The sequence below is a fragment of the Humulus lupulus genome, chromosome 8 (genome assembly GCF_963169125.1).
Source record: "Humulus lupulus chromosome 8, drHumLupu1.1, whole genome shotgun sequence".
NCBI classification, from domain to species: Eukaryota; Viridiplantae; Streptophyta; class Magnoliopsida; order Rosales; family Cannabaceae; genus Humulus; species Humulus lupulus.
Window position 1 is genome coordinate 23,542,030 of NC_084800.1, and position 14,875 is coordinate 23,556,904.

Below are 14,875 nucleotides of genomic sequence, written 5' to 3' on the forward strand. Positions count from 1 at the left end.
TCACGTTCATAACCAATAGATTGTCATACCCATCAAATAACATTCAGGGTTGGCGCCCTTAGTCGCACCCTCTATTTGGCACACTGTCTTCGGCTCAATAGAGCCGCCCCCAGTGTAATACTCACTGACTCTGGCCAGCTTAACCAAGCTCAGTGATAAACAAGCTGCCTCAGCTCCCAGTGGCTGAGCCGCGCCCCAGTGCGCAAATAATGATTCCGACACCCTTAGGCCAGTAATCGCATGTCCCATGGCGTAATAACACCATCTCACGACATGATAAACAAATATAGGGAGCTCTTAGTCCCATCGTGTCCACATGATTATTCATATTCACATAATAATGCATACAAACATAGGGAACACTTAGTCCCAACCTAACCACATACTCAGGTGCAGCTTTCTTACCTTTCAATTTACTGGTTCCCGATGCCACGTAGCCACAAGCACGGTCCTCTACCCCGAGCCTCTCCAAAGTCCTAATCACAACACAAACATAATATTCTTTGTCATTAACCAATCCAAGACTACCTTCCCGGTACCTAACCCACACTCTCGGAACCCCCAAAACCTTAGAACAACACCCCGGAGACATCCCCCGAACCCCCGGAGCAAAGGCCAAAAATTGCAAAATATAACACCCTGAAATTTGCCTTGTGCCGCGGCACCACTTTCTTGTGCCGCGGCACCCATCAATCAGAGACTCCAGGCCGCGGCACACAAAACCTGTGCCGCGGCACGCCTTCGCAGCCCAGAATTCTGGGTTTTTCCTTCGCATTTTCCCGAGCTCCAACCTCTCCAAATCACCCCAAACCACATCCTAAGTCCCAAAACCAACTCTAAACCCCTAACAAACCTCACAACAACCCAAAGACATCATACCCAAGCTCACTCACACCTTCAATCCTAAAAGTCACTCTTGAATTTCACACTTAACAACTCAAACCAGAAAATTAAGAACAGCTTGAACTCAAACACAAACCACACTCCAAACTCCCTATACCTTAACAGAAACAAGCCTAATAATCACACAGAAACCTTACCTTGAGTGGTGAGTCCAACCTCCAGCTCTAAACCTCCTTCCCCCTTGATTTCCCAATTCTGAGTTCATACAAAACCAGCCACCAATTTGTTTCAATTCATATTCATCTCTACAAATTCAGACTTGAAACTTAAACATATTATAGCCAAATCCTTACCTCTGAGTTTTCTTGGCCTAAGCTTGGTTGACAACCTCAATCACCCCCTTGATTCTCCTTCCAAGAGCTAGAGTTCAGCTTCTCTTTTCCTTCTTTCTTTTGTTCTACTTCTAGGTCTCCAATATTCAACATAAACCAACTCCCAAAGTGTTATACGTAAATGTTATTCCTTCAGCTCAAACTCATCTATTTACTACCAAATTACCATTTTAACCCTCCATTAATATCACTTACTAACTAAACCTCAAGGGCTTATTTGTCCTTTCCCTATCTTTACAATTCTACCACTTTCCCAATAAAACCTGTTACTCTCTATAGTTACTAACAGTTACGCAGGTTACCAAATCACCAGTTACCATTATCTAGTTTCCTAGGACCGTCTTGGCACGTGCATCACATTTGTATCACAGCACCCACACAGTACAATTCACATATCATAATTATCACATAATATAATTCACATATCATATAACATGCTTGAAATCATAGTCATCACACATAATTCTCATCATGCCCTCCCGGCACACAAATCAAGGCCCTTAAGCCTTATTAGTGAATTTGAGTCGTTACATGATATTTGAGAGAACACTTGTATTTTCACAATCTGTACTGAAGAAACTCAGTTGGCTCAGTCCATCTGATCTTGAGTATAGATCTATAAATCACAACTCTAAGTGGATTAGGCTATTACCGACAATCGGGGCTGAACCACTATAAAAATCCTGTGTGTTATTTACTTTTCCTGTTTAAACCGTCTGTGTCGTTTTTATTTCTCTTGTAGGCTTGTCGTATTTGACGTTCTCACGTCGTTGGCTAAAAACGCAGTCAACAATTACTATTATTTTTTACCTAAGAGTGTCAAAACTATATATTTTAAAAAATAATAATAAATACTTATAGGGGTAGAATTTACTAATAGGAGTAATTTTGCACTAAATTTTTTAAAGAATGTGTGTGAAAATAATTTTTATAAATTTATGTGTAATTTATTTAGAAAAGGGTAAGAATAGAAAAAAGATGGATGAATACTAGGAATGATAATGGTGTGGATCAATGATGGTTTTTCAATTAGCATCTTCATCCTTGTAAGTTAATTATTCAACTATAACCGCTCTATTAACATTTGGATACTGTAATGCCTTACTAATCCAAGATCGTTACACTGTGTGTTTAAAATAGTACTTAACTTGTTAAGTAGGTCATTTGGACTCAAAATTATAATTAAAATTAAATTGAGATTTAGGTATTAAAATTTTTTGTCAAAATGATTTAAACTTTTTATTAAAGACATTAAACATTTACAAGGGATCCCAAAAAAAATGTAAACAAAATATAATTACTTTGTTCAAAAAAATAGTCGACTTAAGTGACAAAATGGACTTTTAACTTAAGTCCCTCAAATATCTCAACTCTGATGGCCGAGCAGGCGGAATATGTACGCATCTCTCTAGAGCCCTTCATTTCATGGTTGGTCAACTTTCTCCTTGCCTTTACCTGCACCATAGAGCACTTGTGAGCCATGGTCCAGCAATAAAAACCCACAAGGCATAGTAATGATCCCCTTAAATAAAAACAACAATTAATATGCTTCACCAAGCTTAATAGCCATGGCCAAGCGAGGTGCGTCTCCCAGCACCAAGCTTACTGTCCATGTCGGGCGAGTAGGTACCGCATCCTCAAATTGACCCCGTCATCACGGCCCATGTTCCGCACGATTGTCGAATATAAACCATGTCGGTCATCCACAGACAAATCCATATAAATAAGCATAGTAAACAACATTATGCATGAAGGGAAACTCAACCCTAACAAATTCATATATACGGTTATAACTGCATCCCAATATAACCGATAAAATGCCCTGCTCTATGTGCATATGCCAGTTTTCTTACCTCGAGTCCTGTGTTGAAGACGGAGCGACCTCGAGTGCGATCCTTTTTCTGAGCCCCTCGAAAACCCGAGTCACAACATAAATGGTACGCTTATTAGGGACTAAGTTCAATAACAGATTCCAAAACTAAACCCTAGCTCTCTGGACCTCCAATTCCATTCAACAAGGTAGTGGAATCGTCCCCCGAGCCCCCAAATGGGCCCCGAATCAGATCCCAGACTTCATGGGCTAAACTCCAAAAACTTCAGAAAGTTGCATTTTTGGGGCACCTGGCGTTGTCGCGCCATCACTAACATGACCACGCTATAAAAAATATATGGGTTTCTGGGGTACTAGCGCAATCGCGCTGGTAGCCTGGAAACTCAAATCAAGCCCCAAAATTCACTGGGTTCCGGGACAATAGCGCTATCGCGCTAGGTCCCAGGAAACTTAAATCATGCCCAAAAATTTCATGTTCTTCCCCAATTTCAAACGTGCAACTTTCAGACCCCAAATTCAGACTTATAATTTGATTTCCCAGCTAATTTACACAAAATCAAACCTCAATAAAACTAGTACAACCCATATACATTATCAAGATACCATTAAAACATACCAAAAACACTTTAAAGCCAAACTTTGCCCCAATCCAAAATTTAAGCTGAAATTCATGGCTTACATAGAAAATTCAAGCTTCAAAACAGTCATTAAACTTACTTTTAACATCAATACACACCCCAATCAACCTGGAGTTCCCAAATTCGAAATTCAAACTAAAACCCCCAAAAATCTCAAGAACACATATTGAACTTAAACAAAACAAGGTAGACAAGTCTATACCTTGCTGAATTTCGAAATGCTTGTGCTAATGGTGATCTTGGCAGCTCCAAACTCCTTCTTGCTGCTAAGTCTCTTCCCAAATTCCTCAAATTTTCATGATTTCGCTTGTAGCTTTTGGAATCCTTGTGAAAGAGAACCGAAACAAACACCAAAGCTAGATTGAGGGAAATTGTGTAGAGCGTGAATGGAAGGTTGGCTGATAATACTTAGCTAATTTTGTCCAATTTTTGGTCAAATGGCCAATATACCCTTCCCCATCAATACCTTAAGAAAACCTTAAGAAACCTCAAGGGAAAAATGATCATTTAGCTTAAAATCCCCACTAAACCTCAAATTACACCACTAATCTCAAAATTAATCAACTAACCATCAAACCTAATTATTCCACCAATTTAATATCACTTTATCAATTATTTTAAATTCTTTAAAATCCCAAAATACCCTAGGCTCGCCCTGAGCCAGGTATTTATCCCCGTTGTGACTTTAACGCTAAAAATTGTTCGAAATGATCCACTCATGCCAAATATCACATATATCCACATAATGATGTGGTCTCAATCACATAACACACAATAATTACAAATATATTATCAATTGGTCAAAATTACGAAAATGTTTTTTTTTAACAAAAGCAGGTCTTTAAACACATTTAATACACATAATTATGCATACTCAATTATATGATAATAAATGTAAAATAATTCACATAATTATCTCACGTGCTATTTTGGCACGCTAAATAAATAACTTAATCATATTAGGAGTTTTGGGACGCTATAGGACCGTGCTAATTTTAAACAACATATAATGGGGAATAATTATAGTTTTCTGTATCCATTTATAATAGCAAAATGAGAAGAAAAAAAAAATCTTAATTAATCATATGAAATGATTATCAATTTAATTTTATATTTTTATAGTTTAGATAAAATAATTTTCTAAACTTAAAAATCTGATAATGTTAAAAATATTTTATATTCAAGATTTATTAAGTAAAATATAGTAAAACATCAAAAAAAATTGACAAAATTACCAAATACTCATCGATTGAAAAATATGAAGTATACATATCATAATACAAGGTGAAATATCTTCTAACTAAGTAATCTCGTTTTCTATCTCTGCAGTGCATAACTCCACAATACAAAGGCTAAACATACACATGAATAACAAGAATTTAAGATTTATAAAAATACAACTTCATTCACGGTGATAGAGAGTATAGGTTGGTCACTAATGCCAAACTCTATGGAACCAAAGAAGAGAAATATCTATTGCGCGAAAGAAAGCTCTCACTTCTAGAACTTCACGGTCAAAATATAGAACATCATTAGGAGTTCAACAAATTTGATGTAGAAATCAAGCAATTTTGAAATGTATTATACATTTAATTGTGTATGAGTAGAATAAAATCACATATATAATATAAAAATTAATTAAATAAATAAAGTAGTATTTATATTAATTCAAGTTAAATAATATTTTTCCTAAAATAAATAGTCTCACTCGTTTAAGAGACTTGTAGTAAAAACAACAGTTACAAATTTAATATAATACAATGTTGTCCGTGTTTTTACCAGTCAACACGTGACATAAATAAAAGGTTGTTTAAGGCTCATCGTGAGCTTAAGCACAGTTTCTTGTCGTCATCATCACCTTGGGAGGAGTGTATCATCCGAGATCATTACTTCTCGAGAACCTAGTCGGGAAGTAACTCTCGAAAAGACCATCAAGCCACATCCAAATCACCCGAGTGTTAGAGAACCTCCTCCAGAGGAAAAGAATAGTTGTCAGGTGTCAGCCAAAGAAGCGTTCTGGACCACAGATAGTTGTTTGACACCCAGTGGCCAAAAAGATCGTGCTGTCTATTCTGTACAAGCGACAAAAATAATGTCTCACAATGTCTCCTGATATGGGGAGATGTGTAGCTACCCCTGATTGTGTTAGGGACACTTTTCCAATAAAGCAGTGAGCTGAGCTTTCTCGTATTGGGCCCACTTGAGAAATGCTGGGGCCAATCAACTTATTAAATACCGAATGTTTTTATTTATGTAATAACAAACCTCACTAAAAGGGGAATAATTGTGATCAACTCCAATTAATGAGTTTAATCTTTCTAGCTGCCTATAAATAGGGCTAGAGCACACCATGTAAAAGAATCGAACATTCAGAGTGAGTATATGCGTTGCCTGAATATCCAGAAAACTTGAGTTTTACAAGTTTTTCTTCTTAAATACAAGTGTCTCGTAGACTATGATTAATTAATAACCTTAACCACTTAAAATTTGGTCTTCTTATTATTCTTTCTTAAGTTTTTCTCTTAATTTGTTAGCTGACAAAATTGCTGGTCAATATAAATAATTAAATACTACAATATATAAATTTAGAAATATACACTAAAGATTGGTTTCTTTATTTTTTATGGTTTATTGGTTAATCTTGATAAATTGAAGAAACGACTATACTGAAAATCCTTATTTCAATTACAATTTTTTTTTTACTTAACATAATAAAAAAAATACCTTTTTTATTTTTAGAATTTTTTATTTGTTTATTTTCTCAAAATGATTAAAAGTGATCGAATATTTAGAATAAGTATACACGTTGTCTGAATATAAATTTTGTAAAGTATTATTCTTAAATACAAGTAATAAACCAAACCACTTAAAATCTAGTATTCTTATTCTTCTTTCTTAAGTTTTTCTCTAATTTGTTAGCTGAGGAAAATGCCGGTCAATATACATAATTAAATACTATAATATATAAATTTAGAAACATTTACTAAAGATTGATTTCTTTATTTTTTATGGATTGTTGGCTAATCTTGATAAATTCAAGAATTGAATATTCTAAAAATCCTTATTTCAATTAATTTTTTGTTATTTAACATAATACAAAAAATCTTTCTTATTATTAGAATTTTTTTATTTTCCCAAAATAATTAAAAGACGAATGTTAAGAAACGATATACAAAGCGAAACGGACGCATATGAACTGAGTGCGAAACGGACCTGTTGGAGGCACTAATAGGTGTATCGTAGATTTTACAGACAAACGAGAAGAAGAAAGCGGAGAAAAGTTTCCGAAGAAAAATGGGTTGGATTGGCGAATCTATCGACTCAATCAAGTCTATTCAGATCCGCCAGCTCCTCACTCAGACCGTCAGTCTTGGTTCGTCCCCTTTTTCTTTTATTTTCTCTCTTCCGTTTGCCTGCTCAGAAAACGAGGGCTGTGATCAGATGTTGAAAACTTTTCGTTACATAAAACTCTGCACACAACCGGGCCTGATGCAATTTTTTTTCATTGAAATTTGAGACTTTTTTTGTTTTATTTGGAAGATGGACCCTTCTCGATTATTATCCTTATTTTCGCACCCTTCTTGATGATTATCATCAATGCTATTTCTTTAATCGTTTCAGTAATTCGGTTGAATAGTACGGGGTTTAATTATATGATATTGTTGAAAATCGACGCAGAAGAAGTAGGTGAAATGTGTTGCCGAGAAATTGTAGCAGAAGATAATTAAAGATTGTTTTCTGTTATGGGTTTTACATTTATTTAGCAATCTTCAATTTCTAACATCTAATGTGTATGTATAGGTTTCCTTTAATGCATTTGGTCGCTTATTAAGTATTAGTTTTACATGATATTCAGTTTGGATAGTCTGGCTCTAACTTCATCAGATATTATGAGCTCTAAAATTTTGGTGTGATACGTTTTCTTCGTTCCTGGGGAAGAACATATTGTTGTGAGAGTAGTCATCTACATCTTGGTTTATTATTAACTTTGTATGCAAAATATTTTAAATGATTGTTATTAGTTGCTTTCTTGTACAGGCTTGATCGTTACTTCTGCGCTTATAATATGGAAGGCATTGATGTGCATGACCGGCAGTGAGTCACCTGTTGTAGTTGTTCTGTCTGGAAGCATGGAACCGGGCTTCAAGAGGGTATGATGATTTAGTGCATGAATCCTTTTAAGGTTATTGTATAACATGTATATATATTTATACAGAATCCTTTTAAGGTTAAGTAACTTTACTGAATCTTTGTATTAAGTCTCTCTTTGGTTTTTTGTAGATAACTAAGTGTACGTGTGTGTTCTTTTACATGTTTTCTGATCTATTTAGTTGTTAGACATCATGAATTGATTTTCATTGTTTTTCAATATACCATACTGATGATAATCACTGGTATCCTCTGCAGGGGGATATATTGTTCTTACACATGAGTAAGGAACCTATTCGTGCCGGGGAGATTGTTGTTTTTAATGTTGATGTAAGTGGTTTGTTGAGTTTCTATAAATTCATATCTATATCTAGTTATTGCAGTTTCTTCTTTCTATTCTGATGTTATACTGTTATAGACTCATTTCAGTGCTCAATATAATCTCTGTTGTGCCATGTTATGTGTTCTTGGTGGAGATGCATCATTTTAGAAAAATATAGCGAGTCTATCATTGCTGATCACACTTTTATGAAATCTGCTTATTGTGTGTTATTATGTTGCCCTTTAATTATAGAATATCTTCTTTTCTGTAAGTGCTAATTGTTCTCATTATTTATATATATATTTATATTTCCAGGGCCGTGAAATTCCAATTGTGCATCGTGTCATCAAGGTAACTTTATTTTGGCAGTTGTGTCTGTGTTTCTAGAGCTAATGCTCCTATTGTACCTATTGATGATCACTGCCTTCTTTTGTCTTCTGAGTATCTTTAATTATATATGTAGGTTCACGAACGAAAGGATACTGGAGAAGTTGATGTCCTAACAAAAGGTACAAATTTCTTGGATTTCTGAAATGATTTACACAACACCCACACAAACACACATTGTGTACCTGCATTTTGTGTGGATAATACCAGTGCTATACTAATATTACTGATACACCTCAATGTTTACCCTCCATTCTTTGTTTTCTTTCTCAGGAGATAATAATTATGGGGATGACAGGCTATTGTATGCTCATGGCCAGCTCTGGCTTCAGCGGCACCATATCATGGGCAGAGCTGTAGGGTAAGAACTCCAGCATTAACCCTAGCCTCCTAATCTCTCCCCATAGTAAAAGTCAAATGTTCTGCTTAAGTGTCATGTTGTGGAAACTCAAATATGTAATCCTGACACAATTGTGATCACCCAAGATTTTGAAGTTTTGTTTTGCTTTGTTTTAACTGCAGTGCGCTGAAAAGGCAATCATCCATAAAATAAATTCTTTTGTACATTGAAATTTGGATTTTTAAAGTTTTATGAAGTCTTGAAACTTGGTTTTGTAATGAACACATCATGTTTTAACAAATGGTGTTCCATATTCTAGGTTGTTATAAAGACTTGAAACTAGGTTCTGTAATGACCATATCACGTTTAACAAATGATGTTCAATATTTTGATTACTTTCTTCCTCACCACAAGTTTTGTTTAGAATTTCCTTCATACATGGTTCAAGAAGTTTGATTTGCTTGAAATTTCTCTGACCCATTTTGTTTTCAATTACAGGTTCTTGCCTTATGTTGGCTGGGTAACTATTATTATGACCGAAAAGCCCATTATCAAGGTTAGATATCATTATCCTTTGTTCCTTACCGTCCCAGATCCCTTCAATTACACTTGAAAGATGAATGAAACGAGATAAATAACTTTCTGTGTTTCTTTTTATGCAGTATATTCTCATTGGCGCTTTAGGATTGCTTGTTATAACTTCAAAGGACTAAATGAAGCAGATTCTTGGTGTGGTCCAGCCAAGTAATTTTACCAGAGCGTGGCCAGGGGTCACTCGAGTTTTAGATTATCACTTTCCTTTGTTAACGACCCAGGTTGATTTTCAAACGATGAGAGATGTTGGTAGATGTTTCCAGTTTTTTTAGTCTCCGCCCTATATCCTGTTGTTGGATTCTTATTTAATCATAAACCTCACATATTAACTGGGTTAGTGGTTTATCATGTTAGAAATAACTTGGTAGTTTTCTCCCTAATGTTCCTTAAAATGCCTTATCTTGTAGAGGGGTTTTGCTTCGTATAAACTGGTACGTTGGTTTTGCTTAATTTTCTATTCCATTCACCCTCAAAGCTTATAACAATAACTTTTACAAAGTGGTTGACGATTGCCATTGTATATCTACTGGAGACTGAAATTGAATCGACTTGGATCTCCCTAAGCCAAGTATATACTGAAAAATCTGATGTGTTTGGTGTCTACTTATGCAGCATCGTCAACCACAATTATTATTATGTGCAAAATTAATCTTTGAATAAACTTGGTAATAATTTCAGTATCAAACACCATTGAACTTGAAAGAAATACTTGGAATAATATTTGCTATAGGGAAATTACAATTTTTTTTCCCCTTCATATGTTTTCAGTCACTTTTTTTAAAAAAAAAAGAAGATAAAAATACATTCTTTCAAAATTAATTAATTTTTTTTATATGAATAATTTATAAAATTAATTAAAATACTTAAAATTCAAAACAAAAAAAAGTTTCGAATTATATTAATTAATTTTATCAACTGTTCACAAAATATTATGAATATATTAATGTAGAAAAAATGTCAAATATAATTTTAGCTGTTTTAACTTTACCTTTAAATTTTAGATTTTTTAAATTAAAAATGTATTAATATATTTATGTAAGAGTATTTTTTTATCTTTATTAAGAAAAATAAAAGTATAATAGCCATTTCTACTATTTAAAATAGCACATGATTATTATTATTATTAGTTTGAAAATTATGACTTGATAATAAGTTTAAATCAAGAGAACCAAATTAGTAGGAAAAAAATATAAGTGTAACCCTTATATTTCAGAAAAAAGATTAGTTCTCTTTTATAGTAAAATTTGAGCGGCTATGCCGTTTAAGTTACACAGTGCAGAATCCTACTACTCTAACTTTCCCTCAAAAAAAAAAAATCCTACTACTCTAACCAATCACCTTCGACTATCTCAGGGGTACACGCTAACATACCATACACCCCTCCACTCTTCACAGTCACAGTCCACAAAGAACGATTAACGAAACCTAAAACCAAAACCCCCCCAAAACCCCTCCCGAGATTCTTTGGTACACTCCACTCGCCATTTCCCATCCAAATTTCATTCTTTGTACCTCCTATTTTTAAGTCGTTATTCATCTTCATCTTCTCCATCGCGTTTAGGAAAAAAACCAGCTCCACAACTTGTTTGATCTGATGTTTTAATCTGGTATCTTCTATCGTCTTCTCTGGGGAGTTTTTGTTCCTTGGTTCTTCTTATTCTCAAATGAGTGTTGGCAATTTTTTTTGCCTTCACCTTAATTTAGCTAATGGGTATATCCCAATTTGGGAGAGGAGAAAATCTATGGAGATTCATTTCAAATTCCCGTGATTCATTTGTTTTGGATGCTCAATTTGTCTGATTCTTCTGGGTTTTCAGATTTTTGATGTGGCGATGGTTATTTCATATGAATGCTTGGGTTTAGGATTTTTGTTTTGATGAGGGGTTATGTTTCAATCTGAGGGGATTCCTAGAACATGCTCTCTCTGCGACCTATTCGCAGGTTTTGTCATGCCGCCGCCTCCGCTATAGTATCAAGTGAGTGTCCCGCAGCTGCGTCCAGTAAGGTTTTTAGTTTGAAGGACATAGAAGAACCTGCTCTTGTTAAGCTCAAAGCGGAGAGAGACCCTGATAAGCTATTTCACTTGTTTAAAGCTAATGCCCATAATCGGATTGTTATTGAAAATCGATTCGCATTTGAAGATACTGTATCTCGGTTAGCTGGAGCCCGGCGTTTTGACTATATAGAGCATTTGCTGGAGCATCAGAAGACTCTTCCGCAGGGCCGGCGTGAAGGGTTCATTGTGAGAATTATAATGTTGTATGGTAAGGCTGGAATGACCAAAAATGCAATTAATACTTTTTATGATATGCATTTGTATGGTTGTAGGCGAACTGTTAAATCTTTTAATGCTGCACTTAAGGTTTTGGCACAGTCCCATGATTTAGGAGCAATCGAGGATTTTCTAAGAGAGGTGCCATTGAAGTTTGGCATCTTATTGGATGTGTTTTCGATTAACATTGTTATTAAAGCTTATTGCGAGATGTGTATTTTGGATAAAGCATATTTGATAATGGTGGAGATGGGAAAGGTGGGGATACAGCCGGATGTTATCACATATACAACATTGATGTCAGCTTTTTATAAGTACAATAGGTACGAGATTGGCAATGGTTTGTGGAACCTTATGGTGCTAAGGAGGTGTTTGCCCAATGTTGCTACGTTTAATGTTAGAATTCAGTATCTTGTTAATAAGAGAAGAGCATGGGAAGCCAACAGAGTGATGAGTTTGATGCCAAATATTGGCATTTCACCTGACGAGGTTACCTACAACTTGGTGATCAAAGGATTTTGCCTAGCTGGGTACATGGAAATGGCTAAAAGGGTTTATTCTGCTTTACATTCCAAGGGATTTAAACCCAACATAAAAATTTATCAGACCATGATTCATTATCTTTGTAAAGAAGGGGATTTCAGTTTAGCTTATACCATGTGCAAAGACTGCATGCAAAAGAATTGGTTTCCAAATGTGCTTACTATTCTTGCCTTGGTTGAAGGCCTTAAGAAGAATGAGCAACTTGGTAAGGCTAAGGCAATTATTACATTAGCTCAGAGAAAGGCACCTCCATTTTCTTCAAAACAATTGGGTGCTCTTCGTTCCATGCTGTCCAAGCGTTGAATTAGATAGATGACTTCGAAGAGAAATTTCATTTTTGATGTAACCGGGAAGCTCAACAGGAGCTGGTATTTTTTTTCCTCATTTTTATTTGTAAATTTTTTTAACTATTTGGATATGAACTTTCTGGAAAGATCAGAGGAAAGACAGCCCTTTTTTCTTGGTGAATTTGTTGTACCACCGCAATAAAGCTTGTCACTGAATGAGATTTCACAATGGAAATTGTTCTTTCTGCAATAACTTCCTCTTTCCATTCAGTGTTCATTTCAATATTTTTCTTACACGATATTGTGCAATGATATGCAAGCATCATTGCCACTTTTTATGTAATGAGTCGTCATTCTGTATCTAATCATGGTTTGTATATTCCTATGTAAGGTTATGCATTTCGTCCATTATTATTTGCCATATTTGATTAAGGATAATTATTTGATCTTAGATGTCAATTAATTCCTGACTCATTACATCTGGCTTTCATTGCAGGTTTGTTTATGGTAGTAGTTAATTTGTGGCATCTTACATGCTTTGTTCTGTTTCAGCTTTGGTGGTGACAAACAGAAGGGTCGACCCAAGTTAAAAGTCATCCTGGTAATTTCAATTCTTTTGCTATTCTGGTAGAATATATTTTTTTTTATTGTTTTATCTCAATCAATATTATTTAAAATAAGTTCAACGAGTTTATTAGTGGATGCTTCTATATTATTTTCATTGGAGTTTGGTCTGGAACCTCTTATCTTAATAGTTGATGATTTTCATGCATAATAATAAGTTTAGAAGATGGAGTTTTCTAAAAATGATGATTAAATGACTAGCTGACTGTATTACACAGCTCCACTTTGAAGTGGTCAATCCACCAACATTTGATCAATAGTCGTTGATTGGTTTTAAGGAAGAATCAGTTAGCTGTTATTTGGCAAGCAAGGTGGAGATCACTCATATAGCTGCTGTGGTGCGAAAACAACACAAGTTGGAAAATTTATAAAAAAGGATACGCGGGGCTGCGAGAATCGATTGTCTTTTCCAGGTCCTTGTGTATTTTTTCACCTAGCAATTACTATGCCGGATTCATTCCTGCTTTCTTTTTGGAACTATCTCGTGGTTATTTGGGAACAAAAGAAGTTCCAGTGGCCCCAGTTTCCAGTGGTCTTAGTTTTTTAAGAAACTTACACTTTCAGGATATATATGTATAGAAAGGTGAGAGGAGACACTATCAGCTTGTGTTGTATCTTAAAACTGAATCCAATTGTCTAGTACTGCTACACAAGAGGCACAACTACTGCTCATACATACACAGAGAATATAGATACATTTTATTTCTTTTTTCTATTTGCTTTGCATAGCTGATATGTATTTTACCAATATACAGTATTACCAGAATATGCTATATATTTTCGTTCAAGAACTTTAATAATTAATTTTTTTTATGCAGCAATGAATATTTCATTGAAAAATAATCATAGATGAGCTATTATTGCTATACAATAACATATTAGTCTCATTTTCGGTGAAGCTCAAGATGGGTGCTACTGTCAATCTTCTCTTTTCTCCCTCCTATTTTTATTTGTTTAGTTTTAAAAAATATGCAATTTAAAAAGTAAATGTCATTTTTTTTAGATGAAAAGCTTTTATCATTAATTGAGAAGAATCCACTAATGTGTTGATTGAGTTACTGCTCCTTTTTAATATACTAAGTGAGATCAACGTGCAATGCATATTTACTTAGTTTTATTTAAACAAATTATTAGTTATTTTTATTAAGTATTTATGATTGTCACATAGATTTTAAATGAATAAATAATACTATATATAAAATAATGGCATAAATATATTAAAAGAAAATTAAACCAAAACATTGTTAAATAAAAAATAAGATAATTTTTAATATTTTTTAAAAATATAAAATATTAAATCGGGAATCCATTAAATATATATTTTGTATATATAAAGATGTGGTGCATTCTAGTTTTAAATTTAAATGATTTTTTTTAGAATAAATACCTATAAATTATCTTATAATAAAATATAAAAAAAATTAAAACTATGAATTTAAAATTTTAATTATTTAATTAAAAAAATTAAGCCAACAAGAATTTATATATAAGTATATAGTATTTAACTAATGGCTTGAGTAATTAAAATAATTAATTTCTTCAAAAAAAAAAAAAAAACTAAACGTCAAAATAAGAAAATATGTATATTTATCTCCAATTTTACTTCTACATAAATGTTTTGATAAATAAAATATGTTAAATGATAAAATAAAT

The 14,875-nt window shown here is 34.0% G+C and overlaps 2 protein-coding genes across 4 annotated transcripts; both read left to right on the forward strand.

Moving 5' to 3' along the window:
* Positions 1–6,846: 6,846 nt before the first annotated feature.
* Positions 6,847–9,944, forward strand: LOC133796374 (uncharacterized). The gene is made up of 8 exons (XM_062233858.1): positions 6,847–7,077; positions 7,743–7,855; positions 8,112–8,183; positions 8,491–8,526; positions 8,639–8,684; positions 8,836–8,923; positions 9,401–9,458; positions 9,565–9,944. Exons 1-8 carry the CDS (start codon positions 6,999–7,001, stop codon positions 9,613–9,615), a joined length of 543 nt encoding a protein of 180 aa, XP_062089842.1. The 5' UTR covers positions 6,847–6,998; the 3' UTR covers positions 9,616–9,944.
* Positions 9,945–10,763: 819 nt separating this feature from the next.
* On the forward strand, positions 10,764–13,935 carry LOC133796376 (pentatricopeptide repeat-containing protein At1g80150, mitochondrial). Of its 3 annotated transcripts, none has more exons than XM_062233860.1 (3): positions 10,764–12,679; positions 13,095–13,199; positions 13,441–13,935. In XM_062233860.1, the coding sequence occupies exon 1, from the start codon at positions 11,412–11,414 to the stop codon at positions 12,612–12,614; it is 1,203 nt and encodes a 400-aa protein (XP_062089844.1). In that variant the 5' UTR covers positions 10,764–11,411; the 3' UTR covers positions 12,615–12,679; positions 13,095–13,199; positions 13,441–13,935. The 3 variants fall into 3 exon arrangements, with proteins under 3 accessions (XP_062089844.1, XP_062089845.1, XP_062089843.1); XM_062233861.1 differs by having other exon boundaries at positions 13,151–13,199; XM_062233859.1 differs by having other exon boundaries at positions 10,764–13,199.
* Positions 13,936–14,875: the final 940 nt, after the last annotated feature.

Excerpts from the sequence above, each read along its gene's own strand:
- LOC133796374 (XM_062233858.1), top strand. The coding sequence starts at position 6,999 with ATGGGTTGGATTGGCGAATCTATCGACTCAATCAAGTCTATTCAGATC. Across the intron at positions 8,184-8,490 it reads TTGTTGTTTTTAATGTTGAT|GGCCGTGAAATTCCAATTGT; the intron begins GTAAGTGGTTTG and ends TTATATTTCCAG. Across the intron at positions 9,459-9,564 it reads CCGAAAAGCCCATTATCAAG|TATATTCTCATTGGCGCTTT; the intron begins GTTAGATATCAT and ends CTTTTTATGCAG.
- LOC133796376 (XM_062233859.1), top strand. The coding sequence starts at position 11,412 with ATGCTCTCTCTGCGACCTATTCGCAGGTTTTGTCATGCCGCCGCCTCC.